This window comes from Notolabrus celidotus, chromosome 20 (genome assembly GCF_009762535.1).
Source record: "Notolabrus celidotus isolate fNotCel1 chromosome 20, fNotCel1.pri, whole genome shotgun sequence".
Taxonomy (NCBI): Eukaryota; Metazoa; Chordata; class Actinopteri; order Labriformes; family Labridae; genus Notolabrus; species Notolabrus celidotus.
The window spans coordinates 23,838,634-23,853,703 of record NC_048291.1 but is presented as its reverse complement, the minus strand read 5'-3'; the positions used below and the strand labels follow the sequence as shown (position 1 = coordinate 23,853,703).

The 15,070-nt window shown below is 42.6% G+C and overlaps 2 protein-coding genes across 7 annotated transcripts in view; one reads left to right on the top strand and one right to left on the bottom strand.

The window, feature by feature from the left end:
* The window catches only part of LOC117832463 (synaptic vesicle membrane protein VAT-1 homolog), a 96,804-nt gene that overhangs the window by 33,222 nt on the left and 48,512 nt on the right, over positions 1–15,070 (bottom strand). Inside the window, exons 2-5 of one of the 5 annotated variants that reach the window (XM_034711607.1) lie at positions 11,450–11,748; positions 8,022–8,144; positions 6,619–6,750; positions 3,917–5,768 (exon numbers count right to left, since the gene is read on the bottom strand). In XM_034711607.1, the coding sequence (XP_034567498.1) occupies positions 3,917–4,342 (426 nt within the window). In that variant the 5' untranslated portion in view covers positions 4,343–5,768; positions 6,619–6,750; positions 8,022–8,144; positions 11,450–11,748. Of the gene's footprint in view, positions 1–3,916; positions 6,751–8,021; positions 8,145–8,263; positions 8,372–8,404; positions 8,496–9,249; positions 9,332–11,449; positions 11,749–15,070 lie in introns of those variants that run through there. The other 4 variants (XM_034711603.1, XM_034711606.1, XM_034711605.1 and 1 more) reach the window with 4 other exon arrangements.
* The window catches only part of rnd2 (Rho family GTPase 2), a 32,145-nt gene continuing 26,599 nt past the window's right edge, over positions 9,525–15,070 (top strand). The window contains exons 1-3 of one of the 2 annotated variants that reach the window (XM_034711608.1): positions 9,525–9,644; positions 10,449–10,875; positions 11,340–11,427. In XM_034711608.1, coding sequence (XP_034567499.1) covers positions 10,774–10,875; positions 11,340–11,427 — 190 coding nt within the window. In that variant the 5' untranslated portion in view covers positions 9,525–9,644; positions 10,449–10,773. Of the gene's footprint in view, positions 9,713–10,448; positions 10,876–11,339; positions 11,428–15,070 lie in introns of both variants that reach the window. The other variant, XM_034711609.1, reaches the window with a different exon arrangement.

Below are 15,070 nucleotides of genomic sequence, written 5' to 3'. Positions count from 1 at the left end.
GACCCTGCCAGATTCTTCCCCATGGCTGAGCATAAGACAAGCTCTCTCCTCCTGGGAACAAACCCGCTCCACCCGGGCCTCTCTAATGGTCTGGAGGGAGCCATGCGCCTCACTGTCTATCCACTCCAATTAGAGAGATCTCCCTCTCTCTCTCTCTTTTTCTTTTCAGAGCCGTATCTTTCTGTCTGAGGCCCGGTCATTTGGTGTATTTTCAAACTTTCACTGAAGGCAACTTCTCTTTCCTCTCCTTTGCTCTTCATCTCCTCGTCTGCTTTTCCCTTTCTTTGACACCTAAAACTCATCACACCATACTACTGTAATTGCAACTACAGAGTGGCACAAATCGATAGACGGGGGAGTTCAGGCTTTTACAGGAAACACACACAAACATGACTCACACATTCAAATGCACCGGCAGCTATTCTCCTGCACCCACGTTGAGCATGTGAGTTACTGACAGTCACAGAATCAGGGTAGAGAGACATCGAATGCCGAGCGAGCAAGGGGAGCAAGCCTTGTGACAGTTCTGTTACAACATCTTTGCAGTGTGACACACAAACACACACTTCTTGCATTTCCTCTCTCGGCTTTCATGCGCTGCTAAATGTAGTCACAGTCGGGGTCAAGAGTGCGGGGGGGCAACTGAACAAAGACACTTCCAGTTAGCTGTATATGAATAGACTTAATCAGATGGTGATTCAATTTTGGGGTATGCGGGCCTCTGAAGTCAGCTGCTTTGTGGCTTTGAATTTTGATGATCTCAGCAAAAAATTATCAGAGGGGATAAAAGGATGAAGACTTTTTTTTTTTTTGCTACAGAGTTCCTGAGTGCGGTTGAGGAAAGATGAAGGTTAGATGTTTACGCCCACGAAGGCTGCATGACTTCTGTGAATGTGATTAAAAGGAAACATAATATCTGGTGTCAGCGTAGGTGTTATCGTGCTTCAGCACAGTTTATATGATGGTACAGGATAAAGGCCACGCCCTGCTTTCATACATGCTGCTTTCTGCACTTCACTGCACCTGATTATGCAAATTAGGACACCATGCTTCCAAAAAACATCATCATTGTTCTCATTTTTGCAGCCAAACTGATATTCAAAGCCCTGATGCAACTCTGCACTTTCATTCTCAGAAATGTAGCAACAAAGAGAGGCAGGTTTACTTTTTTAATGCCGGCTGTTTGTTACAAATCATCCTGATGCTGACATAAAGAGAGAGCAGCATGACAGAGGCATCCACTGACAGCAGAATAAAGAGTCGAGAGATTATACAAAAGAAGGAAAGATAGATAGAGGGCTGGAAGGAGGGCTGGAGGAAATACCAGACTGACAATGTGGGCCAGAGGGAGGTAATTGAGAACATGTGGGTCAGATCCGACCAAAACTCCCAGAGAGGATGAGAATGAAAATTGGAAAAAAAAAAGTCCTGGAGGTAAAAAAAAAGTGCTGACGTTTGGTGCCAAGGGAGCTTCGGTGTGATATTTTCCCATCTTCCCTTGCTTACTCACTGTTACACTTCTCCCCTGCACTCCCTCTGAGGTCATGTGGGGTGAGGACACTGTAGTATTACTTCACTCAAATCTATTGCCCCCTTAAGGGATGCTGATCTTGCAGCAGCTATTGGACTATAACACAAGGCATGTGGTGGTTAATAAGAATATATATATAGAAAATGACAGCAAAACAATAAAAAAGCCAAAGACAAGGGAACTACAGGGAGAAGAACTTTTCTCATTTAACCACAAAAATGTTAAAAATCGGATACAGCTGTGTAAGCAGGATAAAAGTCAAACTTATTTAGTCATCCATGTTTAAGCTGCATTATTTAATCAAATGTTATGACTGTTCTGAAGGATGCTCTTACACACACATTACAGTAAGGCTGTATGTGAACATGTGTGTGTGCTGCAGTGACTGATGAAACTCCCCAAATTCTGGTGCCATCAGGGTCAGCACATTCCTTCTGTGTTAGCTGCCAAAACATCTCAGACATCTCCATCCATTAGCAAGATTGGCTCTTAATTCTATAAGCTAAAGACCGCGGGGCAATGTGGGGGTGTACGACTTGATGACAAGGTGTGTGTGTGTGTGTGTGTGCATGTGTGTGTGGTGTCTGACCTTTAAATCCAATCTACATTACTGACAATGTGGAAAGAAGCTATAAAGCCATTTGGAAACACAACCTCCCAATATGTGTGGCTGTGATTGGCTGACCTATCACCAATCATAGTGCCATTACTCTGCATTTATTCCCCATCCATATGGATTTATGGTGAACAGACACATGTGCCACTCCCAGCCAGATGTACTGGTGCTGCTCCTGCATCCCACATATGATCAGCGTGGTGTTAACCACACATACTAACAGGCTGATGTGAGAATATGTTGTGCTATTACAACAACCAGTGTGACTCATCACTGGCTGATGTGTAACATTTTGCCTTTGTTGTTTAATTGCCTTATAAAGGCGTTAACTTGGAGATGCCACGCTGCAGGAAAACAGACGTATAGGCTGTGACTCATCATTCAATGAAAGAAAGAAAGTGACAATAATTCTCTTCACCACTTCAAACACTGAGGCTGAATATTAAGGAAAGCTGTTTTAAATGCTTGTTTGATTGAAACAACTTTAATGGTGATTTATTTATGACTGTGTATCTTCTTCACAGCCCACAACAGAGGCTCTGTGTTAACAAAGAGGGGCAAGTGATGATCTGTTTCTCACATCATGCTGTCTGATGCTGCCTCGCCCTTTCCAATCGGTGAATCTGTGCGCCACCGTCGCTCCCGGTAACAAAAGGCGTCGGTAATTCCAGTCTCCGCCACCGGAGTCAAGCCAACCACATTACGCACACTATAACCAAGATCCGGTCTACAAAATAAAAGCCTTTTATAATTATTAATTTGCAGGGCAGTAGCCATGGAGAAGTTTACTATATTGGGCTGGTCTTCTGATTATGATTTAATTTGATTTATTACGTTTAAACAGAGATGGAGGATGAGATAAAACCACAACCAAGTCCACAGCTGAAATGAAAATGCTTTGACATATTTTATGAACTTTCAGATCACTCCTTCCTGTTTGCTGTGTATGACTTGCATTTGTTTTTTCCCTATTAAATGGCTACAACTGAAACGCTCAGGTTTCTGTTGTAGCTTTTATTTAGACGGCACAGCAGTCTCGTTTCCGGTCTCATTGTGGCTTCCTTGACGCAGCTCTCCGCGCCTTGGCACACATCTAAGCGCAGACCAGCGTAGGTGCTGCAAGAGTGGAGCAAAGCTTCAAGCGGATAAGCACGTGTTTGTTCAGACTTAACACTTATAACACACGTATGAAGCGTAAATGTGTCTCCATCTCAGTATTGACACTTATTTTTTTTACACTTCAAGTTGCTCAGCCTAAGTGCGCACAGACAGCACTGTTTGACAGCAGGGGAGACAAGGGGCGACGCCTGCCGCTGCTGCTGCTGCTGCTTCTTTCAATGAACTCAACTCTCATCATTTACACACTTTGTGCATCTCTCTTATAGAAATATTACAACCTGAACACTCCAGGAGGCCTTTTACCTCACTTTGAGGCAAGTGCTGCCTCATTACGCACGAGTGAATGAATGAATGAGCACAGCTCAAATATATTTATATATGATTAGGTTTGATTGTTAACCTTTTTATTGTTTGACTAACCTCAGCAAATAGCCTGTAGGCATTCAATTCATGAGGTCTTTTATGTGTCTATTAAAGCGCCACCAGCACTCCCTGAGCAGCGAGCACAGCCTGACACGCCCATATCCAGATGTAGCAGTTCAGCACCAAAAACCAAGCGAGGCACATATTCATCACTTAAACAATGACACAGAAACACTCATACAGAACTTTAAGTGTGAAGAAAAGATCTGAGGGGCACGTGTGCTTACTTTTCTGTCAGTGACTTCTTCGCCCACAGCTTCCACCTGCCCGGAGCACTCCATCCCCGGGGTGACCGGCGGGGATGGCATGCGGTCGTACAGCCCCTGCCGAGCCATCAGGTCCGCGAAGTTTAGCCCGCATGCCTTGACTCTGACAAGGACCTCACCAGCCTTTAGCGTGGGCTTTCCCTTCTTCACTTGCAGCTTCACTTTGTCATAGCCGCCGTGGCCGGTGAGCACCAGGGCGCGGTACGTGAATGTCTCCTCCTCGGGGGCCTTCTCGGTGGTCGCCGCGGGGGTGGCTTCTGCCTCAGCGGCGCCTGCGGGTGCCGAGTCCGTCTTGGGAGGCTCAGCTTTGGGCTCCTCGGCGGGTTTGGTCTCCTGCTTCTGGTCCACGGCGTTTTGCTGCTGGGCAGGTGCGTCCTCTCCAGACATTGTGCAGGGGAGATGAGAGACAGTGATGAGTCTAGAAAATGACTTGGAGGCTTTTTTTTTTGTCACCTGTTGTGCTTCCTTGGCCGTGCACGGGCTTTGTTGTTCTGTTTGCCTTTGCAAAGAAAAGAAAAGGAGAGTAAGAGCTTCTTTTTCAGCAGTCTTGCATGGAGACACAAACCCCGACAGAGTGGGCTGCTCAGTGGCCAGTGGCTGTCAACGCCGCGCTCTGACAGAGAGTGTGAGTGGGACGAGACACGGGCAGCCTGGAAAACCCGGAGAGCTGATGAAATCCGGGGATTGGCTCTTGTGATTGGCTGGGTTCGGTTTGGGTAGGGCTATAGGATTAAGCATATGTTGCATCAAGCAGAGGGGTGATTTGCAAAAAGGGACAGTATTGCTAAAAGGCAAAGACACTAGAGGCCAACAGCAAAATCAGCTGATTTCTGCATGTTGGCATAGAAACACTCAAGTTAAAATGTTGTAATTCCATGAAGCTAAAAAGTAGGAGGGAACAGTTCTTCCCAATTCATAGTTTTAGGTTTATTCAGACCAGAAAAGGAAGAAAAAGGACCATGAACTCAAAATCAAACATGTCATTTGTGGTTATTTTCTTGTTATATCTTGCAGAGCACTTCACTAAGCTGCCTTTACATTAACAGACACTAATGCATTGACATTTATTTCAATAAAGTGTGTTCCTACTGTCTGTTTACTCCCACTTGTTAAGTTGATGGTGCTGGCACACCAGCAGCTGGAGGAAACGTCTGTTTATGCCGCCTATTCTACAGTAGGATTTGCAGGAACTCTGGTTCTGCGTACGGCTCATTGTTGTAACTTCCCCGCACAGGCAGCTCAGAAAAATATGAGTTTGTGTTGAGGTCAGGCCAGCTTTTGATTAAACGATACAACCTGCTTTGTGTTGTTCAGTGTCAGCATGGGGAGCTGGAGCCACAGGGCGGAGTGACCTCTCCATCAGGAGCAACATGTGTGATAGGGCCACTAAGAAAACCGACTGTTCAAAAAGTCGTGTGGCTTTTGTGATAAAAATATTTAAACTTTGGATCCCAAAAAGAAACCTGATTCAAATATCCCCGCTGAGAAAGCAGCACAGTGTCCATTCAGAGTTTTGACCACAGGAGCAGTGGTGAGACACCTTGTGGCTGCCAAGAGCCACTCGGCACTCCTGAGGCCAAAGTCAGCAGCATCCCGATCAATATCTCACAGAGGCTTAATGATGTAGCATTCAGACGTTCATTGATCTCCCTTTGACGGAGGCAAATGTTACTAAGCAGGTTGTCCCTTCCTCTGTTCCCTCTGAATATACATCAGCATGCTGTAGGTGCTCCAGAATGGTTCCTCATTAGCTCTTACAGGTACTGTGTGATAATGTAGCAGGCGCAAAATAACTTCAAGTGTAAGCTGGAATCTAAAAAGAGAACAAGAAGAGAAGCATGGGGCAGAAAGCTTTCCTGTGTGTTTCACTTTGAGGCAAAGAGAGAAGTTCAGAACATGTTCCAGCAGCTAAACAAGGGTTGAAAAAAGTATTCAGCGCAGGAAATGGCTTCGGTTAAAAGAACATAGGAACAGGGCACAGGAACAGAGACGGACACCTGGTGCAGTTAGGAGACCTCCTCTGTTGACTAAGTAGGTTACTGGATGCATAATGTTGCTCGGCGGTGTAATTTGGCCTGAATAAAGTACTGTGTCCCCACTCTGCCAGGCAAATAGACTGAGTCTGCAGGGAGTCTGAACAGTCTATGAGGGTGTGTGTGTGTCTACTACAAACAAGTGTGTTTCACTTCCCTTTAACTTTTATAAGTGCAGGTTTAATAAAATTAAGAAAGGGGAGTTTCAACAAATGTCATGCGTGCCGTCTGCAGAAATGTAATCACAAATGTACAAAATATGAATACATATCATCTACAGCGGCTTTGATGAAACATGAACCTGTTTATGGCTGAAAGTATTAACAGGCCTTCAGTATGATTAGTCTATTTAGCCTGGTTTTCAATATGAGCACACAGGATAATGTTATGCAAGAATAACTTAAAAGTAACATATCATGTTGTTGCCTCTCTGAATGTTTTAGAGACCCGAGGATGTTTAAAGTTTTACAAGCACTACTGATACAAAAAGTGGCATTGTGATGATGTAGCTTGTTCTTCTTTGATAGTTTAAAGCTTATTAATACATCACAGTCCATAGCCTGTTTACATATGTTGTATTTATAAGCCTTCCTTATTCGCCTTTACACCTTTGTCCTCATTGTTGTGTACCTAACAGCTTGTGATTGATGTTTCCGCACCTCGCCTTTCTCCTGGTTGGATTAGACTGGACCTGCTGAGATGGGACAATATCCTTCTACCATTCTGTCTGTAAAGGTAAGAAGATATGGTTGTACTTAAACCCTGAGGGAATAAAGAAAATATGTACTTGGAATCAGTGTTTCAGTGCACAGGGTTGCCAAAGCTTACATATACACCACATATGCTACAGTGATTTACAGATGTTAAATTCAAACGTTAAGTGTGGATGGATGGAAAAGTTCTTCCTGGCGAGTTCACAGAGCTGCACACTGGCTCCTTCCCAGTTCAGTGACTGGCCAAATATACATAAATGTTTATGTTTTACATGTTTTATTTATCCTCCTGTTGAGGGATCTGGCCAGGCTTCACTGTTCTGTTTGGTTCATTTGTGCAGTAGCATATCTATTGAAGCATCACTGAGCCCGGCTCATTCAGCACAGTCATACTGCTGCACAGACAGAATGCAGAGCTCTACACCCACCTGCTGGCAGATACAGCGGACTGTGTTGGATCATCAGCCAGAGCGTGAGTGTAATACACCCACTATTACTGTAAGTACTAATACATTTATCTACTGATGTATGCTTTGGTAAATTTGCAGATGTCCCTCAGGCGCAGTTAAATAATCTAATATGTAAAGTTCTTATTTATGGGGCGTGCGCTTGAACCACAAAGCCAACCAGCGCTCTAAATGATCTAATACTACTTAACAAGACACACAAGTGACCAGATATATGAGAGGCAACAAGTACAGGTTTAAGTTGGTATGAAAAGAATATATTCTAAAACCAAATAAAGAATATCTGAAGTATTCAGAGCAAAACTGTGAACTCCAGCAGTGAAGATTCCGAGAGAGATTTTCTCAGATAAGTTATGAAATATGGCCAAAGATGTTTGCCTTTAGTGAACACTTAGTGCCACCTGCTGCTATATTCAAAGAGTTGATTTGATTTTAAAGTGTCTGTTCATCGAAATAAAATAAAAAAACTCACATTGAAGCTGTCAACTATTAAATTCAATTAACTTCAATGACTGAGATCTCAGCATCAATGTCAACTGATTGAAACTCTCACAGCTCCTTCCTCCTACACTAATAACAACATTAAGTAGGCTATATGATCATATTAAGTCGACTCATTTGGAACATGTGCTGGTACACCATTTACAAAAAAAAGCATCTCAACTAAATTTAAAGCATTATTTATCTGAGACATAATTACTTGCAACTTCTTCTCTCAAATAGTCTGAGAATGTACTGTACACAAATTGGATATGCAATCTGTACCACATATTTAGATCAACAAATGCACCCCATGTATGTATGTATCACATTAATACATTCACAGCATTGTATCTGTTCAATTAAACTGTACCTCATACTCCATCCACGTGGATCTGTCATTGGATGTGAATCAGTTAAACCTGGTCTCTCCTTAGAATCCATCACAGGACCTGCTGACTGCTGGAGAAGTTTTCATGTCCTTCCATTGTTTAACCTTTTACAAAGTGATGACAAATAAGATATTTTGAGGTCAATTAATAGGTCAAATGTACTCAGTCATCATGTAATTTGAACGCAGATGTTACACTATCTAAAAGGGTTGCTCTTCTGCACCTTCTTGGCAATGCTGGCTCAAATGCGATGGTTGACAGCAGCCACAGTGAATAAGCTTGTTACCCTAGTTTGTTGTAAAATACAACTTCCTCTCCTTTCCAAAACTTCGGTAAAGTAAAGTAAACAATAATTGTAACCTACCTGTCCATCACGCTGGGTGATTTGTTTACAATCACCACTTCCTTATTTGGAAACACTTCCGCAGTTGCGCACACAGATCATGGATCAAGTCAAATGTAGACGCTAGGTGATTATTTTAAAGAAAGTGGTCCTATTAAAGTTTTTGTTAAAAAAATAAAGTTTAAAAAGTGCACCCCAAAGTCTAACCAGGTGTGTCAGGGGGGCCTTAGTAAATTTAAGTCGTTGGCATTCTCTTGACTGCTGCTGGCATTATAATGCATAATATACTGTATTATAATTATGTTGCCATATTATTATTATACTATGTTATATTACATCATTATTCTAACTACAACTCATGGTCATATTACATACCCATATCAATTTTATTTATTGCTTAATTTGTCATTACCAACCATAATCACACCATGTCAACCTGTCACTACTGACATTTTCTAATACTGCCTGTAATTACTTCTATTTAATTTAAATTCCATTTGAAACATTGTATATCTGTAAATTGTATTCTAGCTTTATTCATCTATTTTTATTTTTACTTATTCCATTTTATTTTATTTTATTTTTTATTTTTATTTTTACTTATTGAAACTTCTTTCTTGATTGTACTTATGTATGGGTTGCTGTAACAACTGAATTTCCCCCCCGGGGGATCAATAAAGTAATATCTTATCTTATCTTAAATCCAGCTTTAGTGGACCCAAATTTACTACAGGCCTAAACCGTTTTGAAGCTACCCTACAATTTAAAGTTAGGCAACTTGAGTCGCTATTTAAATATTTAACGACTACTACTCTCCTAAACAGCAAATACCCACTAACAACCCAGGTTTATGCGGTTCTCCTTACCTGGCCGAGTGACTTGATGTGCTTTTTTAAACATTGAGATGAGAAATCCAGGAGAACATGTATGCTTCCAAAGTGTGCCATAACCACTGACTGCTCTTATTGAAAGCAAACATATTGATGCACCAGTAGGAGAGGGAGGGTTTTTTACGTTAAATATGGGAGGTTTTTTTTAGGTTAAATATGAATTAGTGTAGCCTATATGATATCCTAAATCTTATAGCTACAAATGGTGTAGATTAAAACCCTCTTTAACCAGAGGGGGGCAGAATTGATCTTCAAGACGACTGCGTAAAGATGACTCAACAGTGGCGCACGTGGTGCCGCGTCATTTAATTATCTCATTCACAAAAGCAATAACTCCTCAGCGGGGCACCTCCGAGGAAGATCATCTGAATGTAAGGCAATTAGACCAATAAAGAAAACCCGGTCACCCCTAGCTGCTTAAATTGATGGACTATTTTATGTATGTATGCTGCTTTTATTGTATCTCCATTAACAGGTCAGGCTGGCACTAAATCTAGGAGTAATGTGGTGAGAATTTATGCAGATACTGGGGCAGTAATGGCAAAAATAGGCCTACAGAGGGTTATTAATAAAAGACAGCAAAGCACCACTATCACCAAATAGAATAAAACGTAGCTTGGCACATGCGATGTTATATCTTCTAATAAATTACTGAATGCCATATTTTTATGCTAATATAATTCTGTTTGTAGGATTTATCAAGCCTTAAGAGAGCTTTAGCCTCAAACTTAAACATGCAATCTGTTAGTTGCCTACAGCGTTTTTTTTCCTTCCCCCACCAGAGAGCATTGCTGAGTTATTTAGTCCACAAAAACTCCTTAAATACAAATGTCACAGCAAACCTACGCAGAGGTACAAACTGGGGATGCACACAGATCATGTTTATATGTCGAAACATGAGAGAAAACTAATACATTAAGATTAAATACCAGTTAAAGAAGATAATTGATTTATTCTATCTTCTAAAAGCCATATATATAATTTACAAGCATGAAATAAAGACATTTATGTAGTCTTAATGGGCTTTTACAATGTAGTTGTAGATATACATATTTCTTGTTAATTGGAGCAAATTGAGTTTTAATGTTTTAAACTTTGATAAGATGTTTGCATTGACGTCATGTGAGGTCAAAATACATGCACAAAGACTTGAATCAGTTTTCATTTCCCCACAGGCGCAGCATCCCAGCTGACTGATGGGACTCAGGCGTGAACATTAAGAGGGCGTGGCCAGTAATCAGCGCCAGTTTCCCAGGCTCGTGCGTCCTCTCTCTCCAGTTTTGGTAGCGGACCAACCAGTTAGTCCGAGAGTGTCAGAGGGGACCTGAGAGCCGCGCGTATACAGGACAGGACTGGAGCAGCAGCAGCCGGATAAGACGCACCGGGTCAGCGCATGTATTTGCTCACATCTGACTCCTTCTTTGATTCTGCTGCGTCTCTCATCGGAGGCTTGATGCGATCCGCATCCGCATCAAGAACACACCTCTGACGGACAAAACCATGGACAGTCTGAGCAGCCGCTGTAAGATCGTGGTGGTCGGAGACACGCAATGTGGGAAAACCGCACTTCTGCATGTTTTTGCCAAGGACTGCTATCCAGAGGTGAGTCTACCCTGAGTCTGAACTTAAGTCAGAAATAGAAACTGAGATGATATCTGGAGTTTAAAGACTGTATGAGAGGCAGCACTGTCGTTTAAATGTAGCACTGAACAGTCCTGTATGTATGTAGTAACTTTAGTACTTGTTCAGCAGGTTACATCCACCTGCTTACAGACAGAGAAGAGAGAGTGGATTGTAATTAATGCCTGTCACAGTGATAAAATAGGCTTACAGTGACTACACTGACTTCCATGTATCTTTATTGCCACCTATAAAACTCAAAGGTATTCAGATATAATAATAACATTCACAAGGCTTTCCTGTGAAATGTATCGGCCTGTGTTTTATTTGCCTGCTGCCTCATTTTCAGTCTAATATTCCCATTGGTCTACTCATGTGAAGCCGTGTCTGTGTAAACACAGGCTTATGTTGTGCCACTTAATTAAAATAAATCCTCTCCATTTCAGAACTACGTGCCCACGGTGTTTGAGAACTACACAGCCAGCTTTGAGATCGAGAAGCATCGGATCGAGCTGAACATGTGGGACACGTCAGGTAAAGACGATTCTCCACCAACCTCTGTTATCAAATCCTTGCAGTCCCAGGCCCTGTCATGGTGTCTGTCTCTGTCTCCGTCTGTGGGAGAACTGCCTCCAACTTTTCCAGCAGTCATCTCTCAGACAAGTTGTTTTGACCTTGCCAACTACCCGTCTGTCTCGTTTTAAGCTGAGGACTCTTGCTATTTATGATTGTTGCCTTTTCTAGAAACCCTCGGTGCCAGTCATGTCTCCGGGTGCCTTGTGTTTGCATTCCTTCCTCAGACGGTCACTGTGTGTGGCTGCTGGCTCTTCCCAGGCTCCGGCCGGGGTCGGATGGCTGCAGGGGGAGAGAGAGAGAGGGGGTGAGGGCGTGGAGACTGGAGACAGGATGGGCCTGAAGGCATCAGTAACTGTAATGACCGTTAGAGTGGTAGAGCTGTAAGAGTGTTTTCATCAGAGAATCAATGATATTGGCTTTTCTGTCTCATATTGCATCAGTTGTCATGTTGCTAGTTTGATTTTTTAAAAGAAAGTAGTGTTTTTCAGAGTTTACACAGCTGGCCAGCAACCCTTCAGCCCGTCACGGTACAATATTCCTTGTGTGTTCAAGCATACTTGGCGAATAAAGCTGATTCTGATTCTGAAAAAAAAAAAATATATATCAATTCATCCAGGTTTGAACTGAAAGTCATGTGACTTGTGATCTTGTTAGAGGAGCTTTTCTACCCTAAAAAGACTCCTTCAGGTATCAAACACATCAGATTGAGCATGCTGGTATTCTCAAAATAGCAGCCACTGGTGACATCAGTGTGAAGCACCGTTGCACTGACAGGAATCTGCATGAGGAGTGTTGTGCCATCAGAAGGGACTTTCCATGACATCCTTTGTTTGGTTACATACTTCTGATGTGACTCAGTGAGTGGAAGTAGATTTGACCATCAGGCAGCTGCTTGTATCAGTAAGACTCCTGCACAGCCAGCCACGCTCCACCTCATCCCAGTTTAGTCAGTGTGGATGGATTAACAGCTCTGAGCTACCCTGAGATCTGCATCTCATCATCTCAGAACAGAGGCTCCTGCAGCTATCAGACCAGGGACATGACCGCCCGCTTAGAGGACTATGTGAAATCCTCCCAGAGGGGAATTCCTTCTTTTGCCGTAAACATTCCCAAACCTAAAACTGTCTCCCCAGCGGAAGATGATGAGAGAGTTTTTTTGTGTAACATGGTCTCAGAGAGAATGTTGTTTTTCCATGAACTGCATCGTGACCCAGAGAGTAAATCTGTTTGAGCCCGTCAGTCAGGGGTCAGGGTCCTATGGGGCCCAGGGCCACAACTTAGAAGATATCCTTATCTGTAGCTGAGAGCCTAATGATATAGTGGGAATGTTGTGCTTCTGTCCATCGTTAAAACCCTAAACCACCTTTGGCAGTCTTTAATCCTCATCCAGGAGCTGCCCACAACAAACATGACGTCACCCAACCCACAGGGCAAATGTGTGTTTGTGTGTGTGTGTTGCGACTGCGTGCTTCTGCGTGTCTGTGTTCTCAGAGGTCCTTGTTATGTGCCATTATTCAACACTTCACAGCAAACACAGATGTTCATATTTTCTCTCAACAAGAAAATAATTGGCTCAAACTTGGATGAAAAAAGTCTTAATCTACAAAGAAGACACCATGTCTCCCCTAACTCATCTTTTAGTGTCTTTTATTGCTTCTTCTCCTCTCCTCATTTTCTACCTCTGCTTTGGTTTAATTTCTCTCAAGTACAGTAGCAGCTACAGGAGCACCAGTTGAGGATGTTACAGATGGTCACACCAGCTTTTATGGGAAGGAAATGTCAGGCTAAAATCAATTCATTTATCTCTGCGATCAGCACATTGGTGAAGCAGATACGTGACGGGCTTCAGCATAGAGTGAAACTCTGTTAAAGCTCCTGTGAGGGGTTTTGAGCTGGTTATGAAACTTACTCAAGTGAATACTGACATCTTTTCATGACCTACAAAAGCAAACAAGACTATCAGCGTGAGGATAGACTCTTTCTACACTTTTATTTAAAGTGACTAAACCACTGCATCAGGGTGGGTGTCACCTGAAACAGCCCTGTGTTTACTTTTTTAATGTCAAATACTGTTGAAGACTGATTCATGTCAGTGATAAAAGACAGCAGGGTTGGATTTTTGTTTTAAAAACATTGAAGTCAGGGGCCCTGGTGGCCTAGTGGTCTAAGCGCCCCACATACAGAGGCTACAGTCCTCGTCGCAGGGGTCGCCGGTTCGATTCCTGGCCGGTCGCTATTTCCTGCATGTTTTCCCTCACTCTGTACTCCCCACGTTTCCTGTCTCTCTACAGCTGTCCTATCAAATAAAGGCAAAAAGGCCAAAAACTATAACTTAAATAACCCCAAAACATTGAAGTCAAAATTAATGAAGAGATAGGAGGTACAGCTTTGTCCAGAGGGGGCACCAAAATCAACACAAATTAGAAATCACTCACAGGAGCTTTAAAATATGACCTGTGAATTTATCCTGAGGGCCACTTGCAAACTGTCCTTACAGTGCTGTTCGTCTGAATGGCTTACTTTTGAACATGTTAGTAACTAAACATAGAAAAATGACATAAAAGAGAGGAGCCAACAAAATATACAAAGTAGGGATACGCACATTTAGTCAGCTAATCTTCAGTGTCCTCAGATTTCCTAGTCGGTTAAAGTAATTATCAATATCTTTATTATTGTGGCCAAAAATGTTGGTTATATTTTGTGTTTAGGAGTGGGGCTGTAGGTCCACTTCACAGTGCCACAAAGCTATAATACTCTACCATCCGTATGTAAACAAACACAACACAGATGACCAATGGCCCCTTGTAGCATGGTGCAGCTGTATCATGGTCCAGAAAGTAGAGATCAATTTATATTGAGGTGTGTCTGGTTAAACTGGCATATAACCACTAAACTGCTGCAATGTGTAACCACCACAGGCATGTGGATGTTAACCTACAAGAAGGACAGAAGGCTGGTGGTGCCAGCTCTGCTAACCTTAGCTACACTCTGTAAACCAATTTGATATTGTTGACCCACTGACTGCACCCGGTGTGAATATTAGAGAAAAACAAGTAGATAAAGACATTTGATCACTATTCTGTCCCTTCTGTAAACCTTTGAAGAGAATGAGGAGCTGTAAAGTCCAGACTAAAGGACCCCATCATGACACTGCCTGCAGTTTGTCCCTCTTTTCACCCCAATCATGTAATATTTATTATCACGTGTGCTGCTGACTTCTTGGTCAGGTCACCCTTGTGTAACAGATCTCGATGTTGATGGGTTATTATCTGGTTAAATAAAGGTTAAATCACAAACAACACCTCTTACAGAACTTAGCACCTCAACACAAAAGCATCACAGGACTTCATGTACCTGATATCACAGGGGAAAAGGGGGAGGATGTGAAATGAATAGTGCTGTGCCACTTTCACAGTGGCTGCAGTCCACAGTGGACACTTTCACTTCAACCTGACATTTGCATCACTCCGTCCTCCACTTTGGCCTTCAGAAAACACCACCCGTCCCCCCCTCAGACACACAGCTGCTATTTATTTCTGACAGCCCTCTCCACACAAAGTATTGTCTACCCTTTTAATTGCAGCTGAAGTCTGCCTGCTGT